The sequence below is a fragment of the Prionailurus bengalensis genome, chromosome B1 (genome assembly GCF_016509475.1).
Source record: "Prionailurus bengalensis isolate Pbe53 chromosome B1, Fcat_Pben_1.1_paternal_pri, whole genome shotgun sequence".
NCBI classification, from domain to species: domain Eukaryota; kingdom Metazoa; phylum Chordata; class Mammalia; order Carnivora; family Felidae; genus Prionailurus; species Prionailurus bengalensis.
Window position 1 is genome coordinate 92,651,810 of NC_057344.1, and position 15,970 is coordinate 92,667,779.

The window sequence follows — 15,970 nt, forward strand, 5'->3', positions numbered from 1 at the left end:
ACTCCACCAGTTTTACTGACAAAACAAGTGTACCAGTTTCTCAGGAGGAAAATGTCAGACTCAGAAGCAAAATTAAAAAATAATAACATAAAAACTACATCAATACATGTCAAATCATTTGTCTTTTAGATACATGATTTGAGAACCAAGTAAATATACCTGTTACCATTCCTCACTTGAGGGAGTCACTGAACGACTAACTATTCTTTTCTTTTTTTTTTTTTACCTTCTTTCATTTATCGCCAGTCCCATTAAATATACTGTTTAATGGCCAAATAAACAGAAGTATGTTTAAGTTCTGTTGTGATAAATGACTACATGATATACAGGAATGCCAGGTCTTCCGGGACAGGTGATGTATTAAAATGTATGCTTTTCACATTCCCCTTGGAATTTTTTAATAGCTCAAAGTGAAGGCCCCAGAGAAAATAAATTTAAGGTGATTTTTATATTTTCTCATTCAAATGCCCCTAAGTATAGAACCTGTGAGATTTGTTTAGCAGAAAAATACAGGCCAAACCTCAGTTTTGAAGTTTTTGTAATTTCTAAGAATCATCTCAACATATATATATATATATATATATATATATATATATATACACATATATACACACACACACATATACATACACATATACACATATATGTATATACATGCATATATGTATATACATATATACACATATACATACATACATATATATATATACACATATACACACATACATATACATTACTTGAAATTTCTTCTCCTAGTTATTTATTTTTCCCACTTCTCAGAAATAATCTGTTCTACAAGGCATGACAGCTGACGTGATAGACTGCTTGTTATGCAAAGATATATTTAGACAAATTTTAAAATACATATTTTTGAACTGGCAAGTAACTTGTTCTTTATAGTCAGAGGCAGTGCTATTACCATTGAGAACAAATCATGATTTCAAAAATATTATAATTGTATTCAGTTTGTGCTGTTTTCTGATGAATGTAACAATATAAAGTTATGTGTGCATTTCTTTCTCATGCACCAAGACATCATAAAAACGCTTAATTTTTCGTAACACGATAAATTAATTTTAAAGAAAATCAATACTTAATTTTTTGAGGAAATTTCCAGTCTTCCTTTAACCACTTACCAACAACAAAAAAATGGAGAGATATTAATTATAACCGCAAAAATTGGCATAAGTTTTAGGAAAAGATAGCTTGGACGCAGATATTTATTAACATGATTCACTCATGAAAAAATCAAAACATGTGCATCAAAATTTCTCCTCATTTATCAATCTTCCAGTGTGTTGATATTTTTCTCCATTTTCTCTAATATTTTGTCATATGCGTTTTTCCAATTATAAATCTCTCTGTTGCATCAAGTGGCAGTTCAGATTTTCACCAGTACCACGAATAAGCTTTTGCAAACAATCATATAAATTCACTTTATTTACAAATCCAGATGCTAATCTGCCAGTATCTACATTCTGAGTGGAGCTGGGAAAGGGAAATTTGTATTGATGATAAATCAAAAATTGTCTTGTTGGTCTTGTAAGAATGGTGCAATCGCTGAATATGTTTCATGGTATACTTTACAAGTTTGGAAATACTGGCAACTCCAGTCAGTTTGTTTTTTTTAACATGTAGCCAAATTTTGACCGCATATCCTGCATCGATCTCAATAATTAAAATTAACACACCTAGTCTAAGTTTCCTTGTAACTGAAGGTCAAACGTACAAGGAAGAGAGGTTTGACAATTTTCAGGTAAACTATAACACGTAACATTAACAGAATCATTTATTAGGTTGTCCTTTTCAATGTATTTTTTAAGAGGACACAGATATTAGAAATAAATTGATAAGTCTAATAGTGTGCATATCACAAATATTTAATAAGCGAGGCAAAAAATTCTTATAACTAAATATATCTCCTTAGATGTGCCTGTAATAATGTTAAAATGTTTAAGAATATGCAACTAAAATTTTTGTATCAGTATTCCAAATCAGAAAAAGATATTTTAATCTCATGATATAATAAACCAAATTGAAACCATATTTCTTTTAAGTACACTTTGACTTATTTGTGGCTATTTAAGCTGTGATTAATCAGATTTTCCTCTTGTGATGGTTTATGCATACATTTACCACATCTCCCTGGACTTCTGCCATATCTAACCAATACATCAATAGCACACTGAAAAAAACGGAAAGCACCTTGACAAGGCTATAGAAAGAAAATGCCACAGAGCAGTGGTCAAGCCGAAGAATTTCACACATGGAGCCAGGTGCAGTAGAAAACTGAAAAAGCTTATGTGATTCTCTGTGCAGCTGCCTCCGTGTTTAAAGCCCTTCTATGAACAAGATTGGTGACTCCAAATGGCTTAGAAAGGAGAAAAGCAAGGGGGGGGGGGGGGTGGAGAAAGAACAAAAAAGAAAACTATTCATAGTAGAATAAATAGAAGGCATATCGAAATAAATAAATACAAAATAATGCTAACAGAAAAAGAAATCAGGGATAAATAAAAAGTTAGCAAGTTTAAACAGGTGAAGCACTGAGCTAAATAGTGTATATAATGAAATATGGAAGAAGGTACACACTGAAGTAGAGATTTCAGAGTCTGTATCTTTCTAATGTTATTTTTCCATGGCAATCTGGTGTTCTTCCCCTAAAAACTAGCTCAGTGAGATTTGCTGATGTGTATGAATTTTTTTTTCATATCCTAAACCTGGATATAGACGTGCTATGAATAATATTTCCTAAATATTACACAACTAGAAGATCATTAGTACCTGGCATTACAAGAAAATAAAACAGATGTACTTATTTCCCTGAAATGGGCTTAACTTTTAGGAAATATTGTAGCCACTTGGTGTGAAGTTTATAGGACACAACATCAGTAGGGACTGGAAAAAGTCATTAAGTAAATGGATTTCAATTCTCTGCACTTAGGGTTTCATACTTAAAAAAAGAAAACACTTCAAAATCATTCTTACCATAAAATTAGACATATTAAATCTGATTGCAATTCAGCACACAAAGGTGAGATTACTTCTTAATACAAGCGTGTCATTACAATTCTAAAAGAGCAATTATCGCACTCAGTATGTTGTGCCTGCCTTGTAACTGCCAAGGAAATACAAAAGTAAATTGTTAATTCTGTGATACTTTTCGTGTTTAAGAATGTAAAGACACAGGCAAATTTTACCACTGATAAAGAAAAATACAAACTGCCTTGCTTTTTGGAAATTTTTCCGGTACACAATGTAGCATTTTAATTTTCCTTGTAATGCTTTGACATCTCAAATAATTTGAAAGAAACATTACCGAAATGGCAACAGTGAGTGCCTGTGAAATAAAACAGCTACTGGGAAGACGCATTGATAAGAATATATTCCCATCCATCTTCCAAATTTAGCACTTTTTGCAGATGTTTATTCGTTTCTCTTTCTTTGGTTAGGTTATTATGGCTCATTATGTCTGAGGGACTAAACTAATTGAAATGTTCATTGAGATTGGAGTGCTACAGAAAAACAACAACAACAACAACAACAACAACAACAAAACAAAGCAGAGGGTGGGGGAGTGGGAAAAGAATAAAATGCACCCAAGGAAACATGCACCAGATACTCTGTTTTAATATTAAACATTTTGTTTTAAAAGTTTAAAAAAGGCTAACTTAAATTAGAAACCCTGGAAAAAGAACAGGAATGAGCAATTCTACATGTACAGCTTTTTAAAGATAACAATAAATCATATGCCATATATAGGCCAAAAATGAAAGGGACTTTGTACTCAAATATAAACTTCTGGCAAGATCTGGTTTGTTGTCAGGTTCCCAGACACTAAATAGATGCTCTGTTCACTTAGCGTGAAGGCCCGCAAGGGGCAGGGACCTCCGGGGATTCTTGGCAGTTCTCAAGTCTCATTAGGTCTGCATATTAATGACTTGCAGCAATATAAAGAGACCCTTGAGCAGCCTTTCCCCCCCTCCTCCTGCCTGTGTTTCCCAAGGCTAAGTCAGCCTCAGACACAGCACACATTGGCCAAGTGGGAGGCTTGCAGTAACCACTGCTGCCAGGCGACCGTGGGGTGTGGGCTGCCCTTTGACACACTGCCTCAGCACAGTTTAGAGGTCCACCGAGTGTGTTAAGGAATGTGTGCTCTCTAGGACCAATATTACCTTGAGAATCAGGACTCTCTCACTCTAGGGTTACATCATTAACCAAAATGGAGCTCAAAAGCATGTGACCAGAGTTGAATCCAGAGATGGCCCAATGATGGACATTTTTACCAGTCACAAAAGTTAATTCATTCGCCTTTCCATTTCTTTTCGCATGTCAGAAAACCACAAACTTCAAAAAAGAAAAATTAAAAAAAAAAACAAACAACAATCACCCTATCCTTCTTGGTTGAAAGGCCAACGAAGTGGAAAATCCAACCTCATTTAATCCAACCTCAAATATGAAATCATTTTCATCATTGTAAGGTATGTATTTTATCTTTAAAGTGTCTTCTTTAAGTATTAGTAAGCAGAGTTATCGGCATCCTATAAAACTTAACAGTTAAATTTATATAGACAAAAGTAAAGCAAATAAACAATGTAAAACATCTGTGTCACATTGCAACCCCATCAGTGACTATCATTAAGCTCGTATACAAATACACACAGGGTTCAACTTCTGACAGGTCATGGGCCTTATTGAAAATATGAGGAAATCTAGGATGCTCGAGAAAATACACATTATCAAATGTTTCCTAATCTCCTGAAGCCTAAGAACCCAGCATTGGAAACCCTGCTTTCAGGCTATTCATGACTTTTCATCACCATTCCTTCTACCATTCAACACTCGGTGGCTTACAAAATGCACTGCTCTCAAAAGCAAGAAATTTGGATTCTAGTTCCCAATCATCCAATTATTCTCTTGTGACTTTGTACAGTTCAATCAATTTCATTCATCTTCAGCTACCTCATCCATAAACAAGTCTAATAATACCTTAATTGACTAAAGACTGAGGACTGGACCAGGTGAGAAATCTATAGCTCTTTGTATGCAATACAATTGCACTAAAGAACATAAGGAAGAAATAGCTCATATTCTAACATATTTCACAATACATCTCTAGCTTTACCTCTCTGAAGGAACATCAAATTTTTATAATCCTCTTTGAATATACACTTATCAACATAACATGACACCATTTTTTCTGTGGATTTACCAACATTAAACCTACAGAAAATTACCTAGGACATCATTCTTTCTAGATTTATTTAAAACAACAACAACAACAAAAACCATAAAAGTCAGCATTGCTCTTTGAACACACTTACCAGCTGACTGGCCGCGGTTGGTGGCATCGTGATCACTATCTCCTTGTTCACTGTCTCCATGACCACTGTCCTTAGAGCTTACTATGTCGGCTTCCTGGAATGCAGAACTAGAAGTACAAAAACGTGAATATTAGAATAAAAAAGGTGAAGAAACACAGAAAACATTCTTCTGCCACCACATGGTCAACAATGGTGCTGCAGATTCATAGACCTCTCAGTTGCCTTTATTTCTGCATAAAGCTGGTTTTCATCACCTTAAACTTAGCTCTTTAAAACTGAGCATAGCAGGTGGTTGAGCCCTTAAGGTGTATCTAGTTTAGCCATTTTCTATGATTAGAGTTATGTATATGTTTATATGATTTTCATAAAAGAGAGTATCCACCTGGAACAGTTAGGGAGACTATCAGAAGCAGCGTAGGCGTGTAAATTGATAAGATATTCAAATATATTCAGTAAGTTGTATATAAATAAAATATGCCCAGATTTTAATGTATTGTCTAGGAACCCCAACATAATTAGCATGTATGTTCTGCCTTAACTGGAAATGCTTTATACATTTTATATTTTAATATTGAATAATACCCCTAATTCCTAATTTTAGTAGGTTGTAAATTGTCCACACACCAAGGTAGGAAAAAAAAAAAAAAAAAGAGTCCATACCTGTTAACTCGGCGAGGTCTGTCAACTAGATAGCTGAGCTCTGCTCGCTGGTGTTTAGTCTAGAAAAAAAATAAATAAATCAAGAGCATTTGAATGCTAAGGGTTTAACTACCAGTCCTTTTTTTGAGGTAAGGAACTGAGTCTAGTTTAAGTAATTGTGTGCATTTTTATGAATTTTCAAGCTATTCTAAGACCTCACCCTAGTGACTGCTGGGTAAGGGGTGGGGGGATATGCAGAGACACTCAATCTAGACTTTCAGTAAAGGTTAAAAAAAAAATTCCAAAAATAAAAAGCCAATTTTAAACGTGTGTATGTGTGTTTTTAAGGAGAGAATGCAAATGACCTCATAGCTAGGGCTCATAAACTATTGTCCCTAATAGAGTCAACCTAGGTAAACTCTACAGTCTTTCTTTCAGTGGCCTAAAACAGTGTTTAGGTGCATACTGGTTGACACAAGAAAAACAGCACGCTCAATAAGCAAAAAGTTTGGATATTTTATGGAATTATTTTGTTGTTTATTTTCAAAATGTGCTTAAGATACAAATGAACTGTACAAATATTCATGAAAGTCAATTAATAATATCTAAGACTCAAATAAAATAACCTGCCAAGAAAGGAATTCATAAAGCCCCCTCCCCCATTCTTTTCCCCCTCCAAACGCCCTCTGCATTCTCCTCCCCCCACCTCCAGCATCCACACACCTTTTCCGGTCCAAACTTTCTAATACATAAATCAACCCTGTTCTCCCCCTCCCTCCCACCTTCCAACTCTGCCACTTCTCCATCTTTTAAATAGAAATCGGAATTGACAAGCCAAATTCTTTGAGGAAGAAAGCCATCAGTGGTGATTTATCAAGAACAGTGGCAAGAGGTGATTATTAGTTAAAAGATATATTTAAGGTAACAATTGTTTAAGCCTTTCTTTAGTTTACGCTTACAGGGGTTTGTGCCAAAGTAACTTCATTCAAATTCACACTGTGTGGGCCTTGGGTTTCAAGAGCGTCTGTAAATGCTGTCCAGAGCAGAACTGAAGGCTTTTCTGCAACCCGAGTTCAGGGGACAAGGATCTGATAAATTATTCGCTAAAACATGCATTCGAGTTTAGACGACTGTGCAAAGTTAAACAATCTATAGCTTACTTTTACACGCGACTGAAAGCATCGATAAACAAAGCAAACAGCATTAACTTTATTAACGCCTGGGACAAACGCAAAGAGAAAAAGACCTTTGCCGGTGCCAGAAAGTCCCTCCATCACATTTCCCTCGGTCCCCCTCCTACTTTTCCCTTTACCCTCAGAAAACTGAGAAGGGAAAGGACTGAGAAGGGGTTAGGATTTTAAAGGAACGATGCCTGACGTCCCGAGGGAAGAAGGAAGGTCCAAGATGGCAAAGCACCAAGGGGAGGAAATGAAAGTAAATGTGGAGGGGTGGAGCGCAGAAAATTAGGGACAACACGAAGTTTAGGTTACATACGAAGGGGTGGGATAGCCTCCCCCGCCCAATTCCTGCCCCCACAAAGATACAAAGAAGTTAATATCCTAAATATAAATACAGAGTGCACCAGAGATACAAGGGCCGGGCTAGAGGAGGCTTTCAGATGGAGGAGATGAGAGATGGTGGTCCTTTCGCTTCAGCCTTACCTCGTTGGACAAAATGCTTCCGTTGGAGATGATGTCGGGCTGCTGGTCTGTGTAGCCGGTGACGATGGCCCCGCAGGGGTTGTGCTCAGTGTCCGTACTCCGCGATGGGCTGCAGGGCTTAAGGAACATCAGGTCGGTCTTGGCGGACTCAGGGGTCAGGCAGACCTGGTAGCAGTAATTCTGGTTGTGGTGGTGGGAGCCAAAGCCCCCGGACTCCTCCACCGGCACTTGGGCCGGGTTACTGGGTACGTTGGAGCTTTGCACCAGCATGATGTCCGACTTGCTGAGTTTTTTCTTGCGCGCCCGGGCTTGGCGGCCGCAGCAGGTAGAGCCCCCACCGCCACAGCAGCAGCAGCAGAGGCAGCAGTCACTGGCCAGACAGGTGTAGATGTTCAGCTTCTTCTCTTTTTGGCAACGCACAGCAAGCACGATCATGGCTAGCAGGAATATGAAAGACACCGAGCCCAGCGCAATGATGAGGATGAGGGTGAGGTCCAGCGAGGTCTCCGCGCCGCCGGAGCGGCTGGGGCGCTGATGCTCCCCTGACCCCCCGCTACCGCCCCCGCCCCCTCCCTGGGGCTCCACGGCTCCATCCACCAGCTGCACCACCAGTGTGGCAGTGGAGGACAGGGGCGGCTGCCCGTGGTCGCGCACCTCAATCACCAGCTCGTAAGGCCGCTGGGGGTCGCGCTTGGCCGGCACCCGGCGCGCGGTGCGGAGTTCCCCGGTGCGCCAGTCCATGCGGAAGAGGTTCATTTCGTTGCCCCGCACAATGCTGTAGGTGAGCCGGGCGTTCTCGCCGTCGTCTGCGTCCACTGCGGCCACGCGGGTCAGCAGGTAGCCTGGCTCCGCCGACCGGGGCAGCACCTCCCGCGCCGGAGTCCCGTTGCGCCCAGGCAGGGGCGCCACGATGGCAGGGGCGTTGTCGTTCTGGTCCACGATGAGGATGTTGACGGTGGCGTTACCGGCCAGAGCCTGGGGGCTGCCGGCGTCCCGAGCTTCCACCTGGAAGCTGAAGTCCTTGAGCTGCTCGTAATCGAAGGAGCGCAGGGCGTACAAGTAGCCGTTCTCAGAGTTGATGGACACGTAAGTGAAGACGCTCATGCCCTGGATCTGGCACTCGAGGATAGAGTAGGCTAGCTGGGCGTTGGCGCCCTCGTCGCGGTCTGTGGCGCTTACCGCGTAGATATAGGCGCCGGGCACGTTGTTCTCGGTCACATACACGTCGTAGACCGGCTGGCTAAACCGCGGTGCGTTGTCGTTCACATCTGACACTTGCACCTGGATCGACTTACTGGTGGAGAGCGCCGGCTCGCCCCGGTCCCGAGCCACAACGGTCAGGGTGTAGGAGTCCCCGGCCTCTCGGTCCAGGGGGGCTTCGGTCACGATCGTATAGTAGTTCTTGAAGGAAGACTTGAGGCGGAACGGCACATCCCCCAGCAGCTCGCACTGCACCTGCCCATTCTCCTCGGAGTCGCGGTCGGTCACGCTGAACAGGGCCACCACGGTCCCGGGCGCCGCGCCTTCGCTCACCGCCTCCTTCACCGTGCTGAAGCTGATCTCCGGAGCGTTGTCGTTAGCATCCAGTACTCGCACAAGCACCTTGCAGTGCGCGGGCACCGCGTTGGGGCCCAGGTCCTTGGCTTGTACGTACACTTGGTACACCGGGCTCTCTTCATAGTCTAGCTCTCCGCTCACCTCCAGCCGGCCAGTGCGTGGGGAGAGTCCAAAGAGCTCCCGCGCCCGGGGCGAAATGTGGCTGCTGAAGGAATACACGACTTCGCCATTCTGGCCCTCATCTGGGTCTGTGGCGTTGAGCTGGATTACGAGCGTGCCCGGCGGCGAGTTCTCTGGTAGAGACACAGTGTAGACGGGTTGGTCGAAGGCGGGGACGTTGTCGTTGGAGTCCAGCACTCGGATGGTGAGTAGGGCAGTGCCGGTGCGCTGCTGTTGGGGGGGCAGGCCCCCTCCCCCGCCGCCTCCCCCTCCTTCTCCTCCTCCTCCCCCTCCTCCCCCGTCCACCGCGGTCAGCACGTAGCGGTGCACCGCTTGCTGCTCTCGGTCCAGCGGCTTCTCCAGCACCAGCTCGGCGAATCGGTTGCCATCCCCCTGGGTCTGCACGTCCAGGGAGAAGTAGCTGTTGGGGGTGATCTCGTAGTCGCGCAAGGAGTTGGTGCCCACGTCTGGGTCGAATGCGCTCTCCAGCGGGAAGCGGGTGCCCGGCGTGGCGCTCTCAGAGATCTCCACAGTCAGGTCCGGCTCCGGGAAGGAGGGGGGGTTGTCATTGATGTCCAGCACTTCGATCTCCACACGGAAGAGCTCGAGGGGGTTCTCCAGGAAGACCTCCAGGTGCAGGACGCAGGACGGGCTCTGCTTGCAGATTTGCTCGCGGTCGATCTTCTCGTTCACGTACAGCACCCCGGTCTCCAGGTTGAGGTCCAAGTAAGGGGTCCGCGAGTTGGGCACCGTTTGAAACCTGCGAGCTGAAAGTTTTGTAATGTCCAAGCCCAGATCTTCAGCGATATTCCCCACGAAAGTGCCATGTTCCTGCTCCTCCTGCACTGTGTAGTGAAGCTGGGAAAAGACTCCTTCCACCATCCAGAGCAAGGCAAAGAATAATAGCACAATCATCTCCAAAGGGAAAGGAAGCAGCTTCCCGCAGCCAGTCAGCCACCCAATCACCTCCCCCACCACCACGGAAAAAAAAAAAAAAATCTTAAAAAAAAAAAAAAACAAATAAAAGTGCGCTGTGTGGGGGGCTCCTGTGGCTTTCTGTCCTGAAAAATCTTATTCCTTTTGCTTCATTTTAGGGCTTCCCCCAACTCAGCCTCATTTTTCAATCTTAGCGCAGGAAGGGTGACAGGCGTCCCCTTTCCTCATCGGTAATCTTCCCACTGACCAATTAATAAAATAATAATACAATAGTCAGCGTCCTTTATTCCGACAGTCTTGGCGCAACGCGGCGCTGGCAAATCCCAAGGAGGAAATTTCGATATTTCAAGACTGTCCTCGGTTTGTCTTCTTGCTGATGGGAGGAGAAGGAGGAGGAGGAAAAGGAGGAGGGGGAGGAGGAGGAGGAGGAGGTGGTGGTGGTGGTGGCGGTGGTGGTGATGGTGATGGTGGAGGAAGATGAGGAGGAGGAAGATGAAGAGGAAGAGGAGAAGGAAGAGGAGACGCTGCTGGCACCGCTGAACATGCCTCAATGTCAACGGCTGGCAAATGCAAAAGGGCTTAAAAACAGCAAGAGGATTTTTTGCCGGAAAAACATAGAACGGCTCTGCAGCATAAAACTTTCATTCTCTTCATTTCTCCGGATGGATGTTCTTCTTGGCATTTTCTCCTCTTTCGTTTTATTTGTATTTTTTGGCTCTCATAGTTTTGTCTTTCTCTGTCCTCATCTCCAGCATCATTTGCCTCTCTAGAAGTGTGATGAGCGGCTTCTTTCCTGCTGTTTTCTTCCCAAGCCTCTTTCCCTCTAACCTGTCTCTCTTCCTTCCAGTCTTTCCCTCCTCCTGCTTCAGTCCTAGAGACTGTGATCTCGGCTGGCAGTTTCTGAGCTCCGAGCGCTCCGCTTTTCTGTTTTTGCGCAGCGCCCTCATTCTGCCAACCAATCGCTGAGGAGCACCACCCACCGAGCCACCGCTAACTGGCAGATATGGCTGTCAATCATGAGCGTCACTCGGCAGCCGGGAGGGGCGGGATGGAACCCGCGTTCGGGCGGGCTGCCGGGGTGAGTGTGAGTGTGAGAGTGAGAACAGCCCGGCAGGTCCCGAGGCGCTGGCTGGGGACTCTGCCGCGGAAAGTTCCCAGTCCCCAGCCGCAGGTAATGGAGAGGGAATAGAGAGGTTCCCCTGTTTGCATCAGCAAATGCGAAAACATAATAGCAACAGCAGCGGTATCCTCTCCCAGGAGCGGGGTTTCCAATGACGCTAACATTCTTTTTCCTTTAAGGTGTTTTCCTTTACTACCGATCGTGGAAATAAATCACCGAGAAGGGGAAAAGTTGCAGAGGGGCCGCTAACTGACAGGGGTTACCTAACGAAGGGGCTCTGGCCGAGACTGCCTGTACGATTTAAAAAAAGGGATATAACATGGGTTGTGTCAAACTAAGCGGGAGGGTCTATCGGGGCTGGATGCAGCGGAGTGAGGCAGTTGGGGCGTGGGGCGGAGGTGGGTCCTGAAAAGCCGAGGAATTCACGCCGGGAGATGTGGGCTGGCAGCTACTATAGATGTGCAGACGCGTTAGACGTGCCTCTGCCCTTCTTCAGTGTATATCCGTAACATTCTTACCAAACAGATTATCTCCCCTGGGGACCTAGTTAGGGCTACGAACGCTTTGATCAATGACTGAGGAATTCCATTTGAGCACTACCTGCAAGCACGCCAGCCTAACGCCCGACTCGCTGGCAACCGAGCGCCGCTGGGCGCTGTAAGGCGCCTCGGATATCCCTGCGCCTCGCCCTGCCAAGTGCTTCGCTGCGGCGGCGCGCACGGGCTATTTTCTGCTTTTTGTGACATTTGGAGATCCCCTTCCCCGCCCCCATTATAGACCCGGGCAGCGATTCTTGCCCAGTTTGGGGCAAGACCGCTGGGTGAAAACAGCGGGGCTGCTGAGAACACGCGCAGGGGTGGGGGTGGGTAGGCGGGCAGGGGCTGAGCACATGCGGGGCCCGAGTCTGTGCCTCTGCGGTTATCAGCGAAGGCGCTCGCACACTGACGGCGCTCGCATCCATCCTCCCCCATGCCGGAACACAGGTCTGTGAAAGCCCCAGCGGAGTCCCGAACCCCCCCACCCGGATCTCGAAGGATGCGCTTGACGAACTCTGAGGGCCCACTGCCGTGGCGCGGGGGCAAAGCAGAGCATGCATGCATCCACTTCTTGTGAAGTTAAAATACAGCGCGAACTCTTGTTAGAGAGTGGAATGAATGTCCATTCTCCGAGAAAAAAGATTTTTTAAAGCATGTTTTTATACTAATTAATGGGCTGTACGGGGGTTGTTTATTCACTAAAGCTGCCCCAGTTTAGTTTTCTTATGCCACAATATAGGACGATCCCTCGCGGCTTCCTGGTAATGAATGACCCGAGGGTAACACCAACACAACCTTCGAGAAAAGGCGGACCATTTCCCCAAGCCCGAGGTACGTTTTCATCTCTTCGTGATAGGGAATTAAACAGAGCAAGTGTCCACGGGCGTGATTGCAGACGGAGGCATGCCTCTGTGAGTCCCGAGAGTGCGTGTCTACTGCCCTGCCCCCCCACCCCCCCCCCCCCCCGCTCCATCCGCCACCACCCCCCCCTCCGCCCTGGGCTCTTTCATGGAGATGGGTCGTGCCTTTGAGCGGTTGGAAGGAAAGGATGCCAGCAAAAATGGCTAATCCTTTTTCAGCTGCAGTAAATTGACTACTGGCCATAGCCAAGAGAAAACCGCTGCAGTTAAAATGATTTTAGCATCACGTCTACTGCTGAGAATGGAATGGCAGTTTATAAAAACGACCTGTGGATCAATGAAAAGGAGATTATAGTATATCTGAATATTAATAACGGCATTGCATCTGTACTTTCCACCCTTCCCCCCTTTTTCTTTAGATCTGCAGGACTGAAATGAAATATTTTGAGCTCTTCTAGCTGACTCATCAGAATCCTGGAGCATTTTTTAAAATGACGGTAATTTTCTAATGTTTTCATTTATACATATGGAAACACTTGTGTGTGCGCGCGCGTGTGCACGCGTGTTTGCGTGTGAGAGACATGTGGCTGAATGACAATGCAGATCTGAAACTGTTTGGGGAAGAGGGTTTGTGTTTTCAAAACGTAGATGAAGTTTGCGCGGACTTGAGGCGTTCTCTGAGAGCCAAAGAGCTTCCAGAGGTGGAGATGAGAACGTGGAGAGATGGCCAGATTTGCCTGTAAATAATCACTACATCCACTGTAACACTTGAGCTGCTTTTTTTTTTCTTTTTTTTTTTTTTTTTTTTTTTTTTTTTTTTTTGGAGCTGTTGTGTTTGAGCCGGGAACTCTCTCGCAAACGTGGGTTACAGGCGTCTCCTAGCGGCGAAAGCAGCATAGGGCAAGCCAGAGAATTTTGCTTTGGAGCTCCCATTCCGCAGGGTTCGCCTGTTGGGGGCTCTGCAGGATTTCTTGGGTCACAGAGGCCTGTGTCCGCGCAGGCGACGCCGGCCCGGGCCCTCTAGAGGTCTCGCCTCTCGAACTTCTAGTCTCTAAGGCTCCCCTGGACCCTCAGGGTGACAGCGGGGTCTTCTGCTAGGGGGAACAGACCCGAGCCCGGCCTTGTCTTCCTTCTAGGTAGCTCCAGCCAAAGACAACTGCGAGAGCATTTTGTTCCGAACAAGATTCGGATACTGGCATTAATAGCCTTTTCCGCTTCTTTATCCTGGAACCATAAAACGGCCCCACCCCGTCACCCACAAAACAACAGCCTTTTAAAAATGCCTCTTAATTCCTTTTTCTTTTACGTGTCCTTCGGTGGACCCCAGAATTTAGTGAAGCCATGATTAAGTAAATAAGAGCCTCGGTGGTGGGTTCACGACCTCTTTGAAGTGCGGAACATCGTGTAATAAACCGCATCCCTCTATCCCCCTTCCCCCATTACTGGACCCGGAAGGGAGCAGTGATACCTATGGAGCACCTCCCTACCCCTACCTCCAACACCTTCTCCAGGGGAGCCAACCGTCTGGGCTAAAACAAATTGCATCCTAAATCAAAGTGGGAAAGCAGTAATTATTATTTCGAGAGGTGTATCAAAATCAATTTTCATAAAAGTCCTGGTTGGTGTATGAGAGTGATAATGCACATTCGTGTGTTTCATTGGCCTCTAAGTGCAGCAGAAGTTGGGGGGTGCAAAGGATCCCACAAATGCTTTTTATATACATAGTTAGAAACTTTGAAACTAGGTAACAGGGTTGCTTTCTTTCTTACCCTTTTGTGGAAAAAGCGGGAGGGAAACAAGTTTGTTAACCAGCGGTTGGATAAATGAGTGTTTGCAGTGATTTAACTTGACTTGAAAGCAATTTGTTTCTAAATCCTCTTATTATTGCAGTGTGCCCAGAGCTTTGAGAGAAGATTTTTTTTTTAAAGAAATGAAAGAAAAAAATTTAAATTGTCAATAAGAAGTCTTTCAAACACCAGACCTGGCCAGGATTGAGGTAGATGGTTCCTGGCATTTGCCATTCGCAGCAAGGAGAGTGCAGAGAGCAATCACAAAGGACCTGGACTGCGTTGCATCTCTTATGGCTATGAAATAGGTTTATTTGTGGTAGTGCAACCTAACTTTAGAGGTGGAAAGTTTTGGAGCCAAAGCCAGGGACGCTGATATTTTTGTTCATCTAGTTATAGAGACAATGTTGACTAAGTTTCTAGAAAAGATTGATAGCATATTTTAAGCATTTAGGTAACTCCTTAGTTACTGTGTTGTAATGCTCTCAACTCAACAGAGAACAAACTAATACATATTTTGGGGACTGGGAATACTAGATATTCCATTAAAGCATTACTTGATATTCAAAGTAGAAATGTTCTTCTCCATTTTGTTTAACCTCGTTAATATTGGTACGGCTTCACATTTCAGTGTCTTTTCAGTTATCAGTCAGGGCCAGCATTTTGTTAAACTCTAAACAGTGAATTAAAAGCACTGATGAGCTGAAGCAGCCCTCTAATGCAAAATGACAAATTGCACTTAAGCAATACATGAAGAAGAAAATGATTTATGGATTTTTACAATGGTCTGAGCAAATGAAAGCAACATGAATTATACATCCTAATGCTCACGATATCATTTTCTAATAATACTGTTTCAGTTCAGATGCTACACTCTCATCCTTTCTATAAGAGATATTGATCAATAAGAGGTCCAGGAATATTTTTAAATTAGGCAATGGTGTCCGATATGGGTTCCAGATATATATTTTTTCCCCGAGTGTGGGTGGTGAACATTTAACATACTAACATTCTGGTCAGTTCCTTCACATACTGTATCACTGAGTGATAAATAATCTTTGGGAAACTAATGTTTTGTTCCACACCTTCTTTCAGAATGCAAATAAATAGATCTAATTTAGAATGACAATCCTTATTATGTCATGACCTCTTTCTCTGAAAATCAAAGTGTGTAATCGCATCTTACCTTTTTCTGTCATTGCTTTGGATATTGAAAAATCTGATTTCTCAAAAATGTCTCTTATCTTCTTCATCTTTGTTTCATCCTATTTTTCCAGAACATTGTTTACTTCCTTAGTGTGTTAAAGACACACCTGAATTAGTAAAAAGGTCATATGCCTTAGTTTTATTTTGGCCTTAGTAGACAGAATAGTTCTTTTGGCCATCTTAAATTA

General features: G+C 44.2%; 1 protein-coding gene and 1 long non-coding RNA gene across 4 annotated transcripts in view; one reads left to right on the forward strand and one right to left on the reverse strand.

The window, feature by feature from the left end:
- PCDH10 (protocadherin 10) overlaps window positions 1-11,195 on the reverse strand; it is a 62,345-nt gene extending 51,150 nt beyond the window's left edge. For 2 of the 3 annotated variants that reach the window (XM_043568457.1, XM_043568467.1), the window contains exons 1-3: window positions 7,622-11,195; window positions 5,982-6,040; window positions 5,322-5,428 (exon numbers count right to left, since the gene is read on the reverse strand). In XM_043568457.1, coding sequence (XP_043424392.1) covers window positions 5,322-5,428; window positions 5,982-6,040; window positions 7,622-10,252 — 2,797 coding nt within the window. In that variant the 5' untranslated portion in view covers window positions 10,253-11,195. The remainder of the gene's footprint in view (window positions 1-5,321; window positions 5,429-5,981; window positions 6,041-7,621) is intronic. The other variant, XM_043568476.1, reaches the window with a different exon arrangement.
- Window positions 11,196-12,324: 1,129 nt separating this feature from the next.
- Window positions 12,325-13,286, forward strand: LOC122467976. Its single transcript, XR_006293120.1, has 2 exons — window positions 12,325-12,760; window positions 13,209-13,286. It is a non-coding gene; the product is annotated as an uncharacterized LOC122467976 (long non-coding RNA).
- The last annotated feature ends 2,684 nt before the right edge of the window (window positions 13,287-15,970 follow it).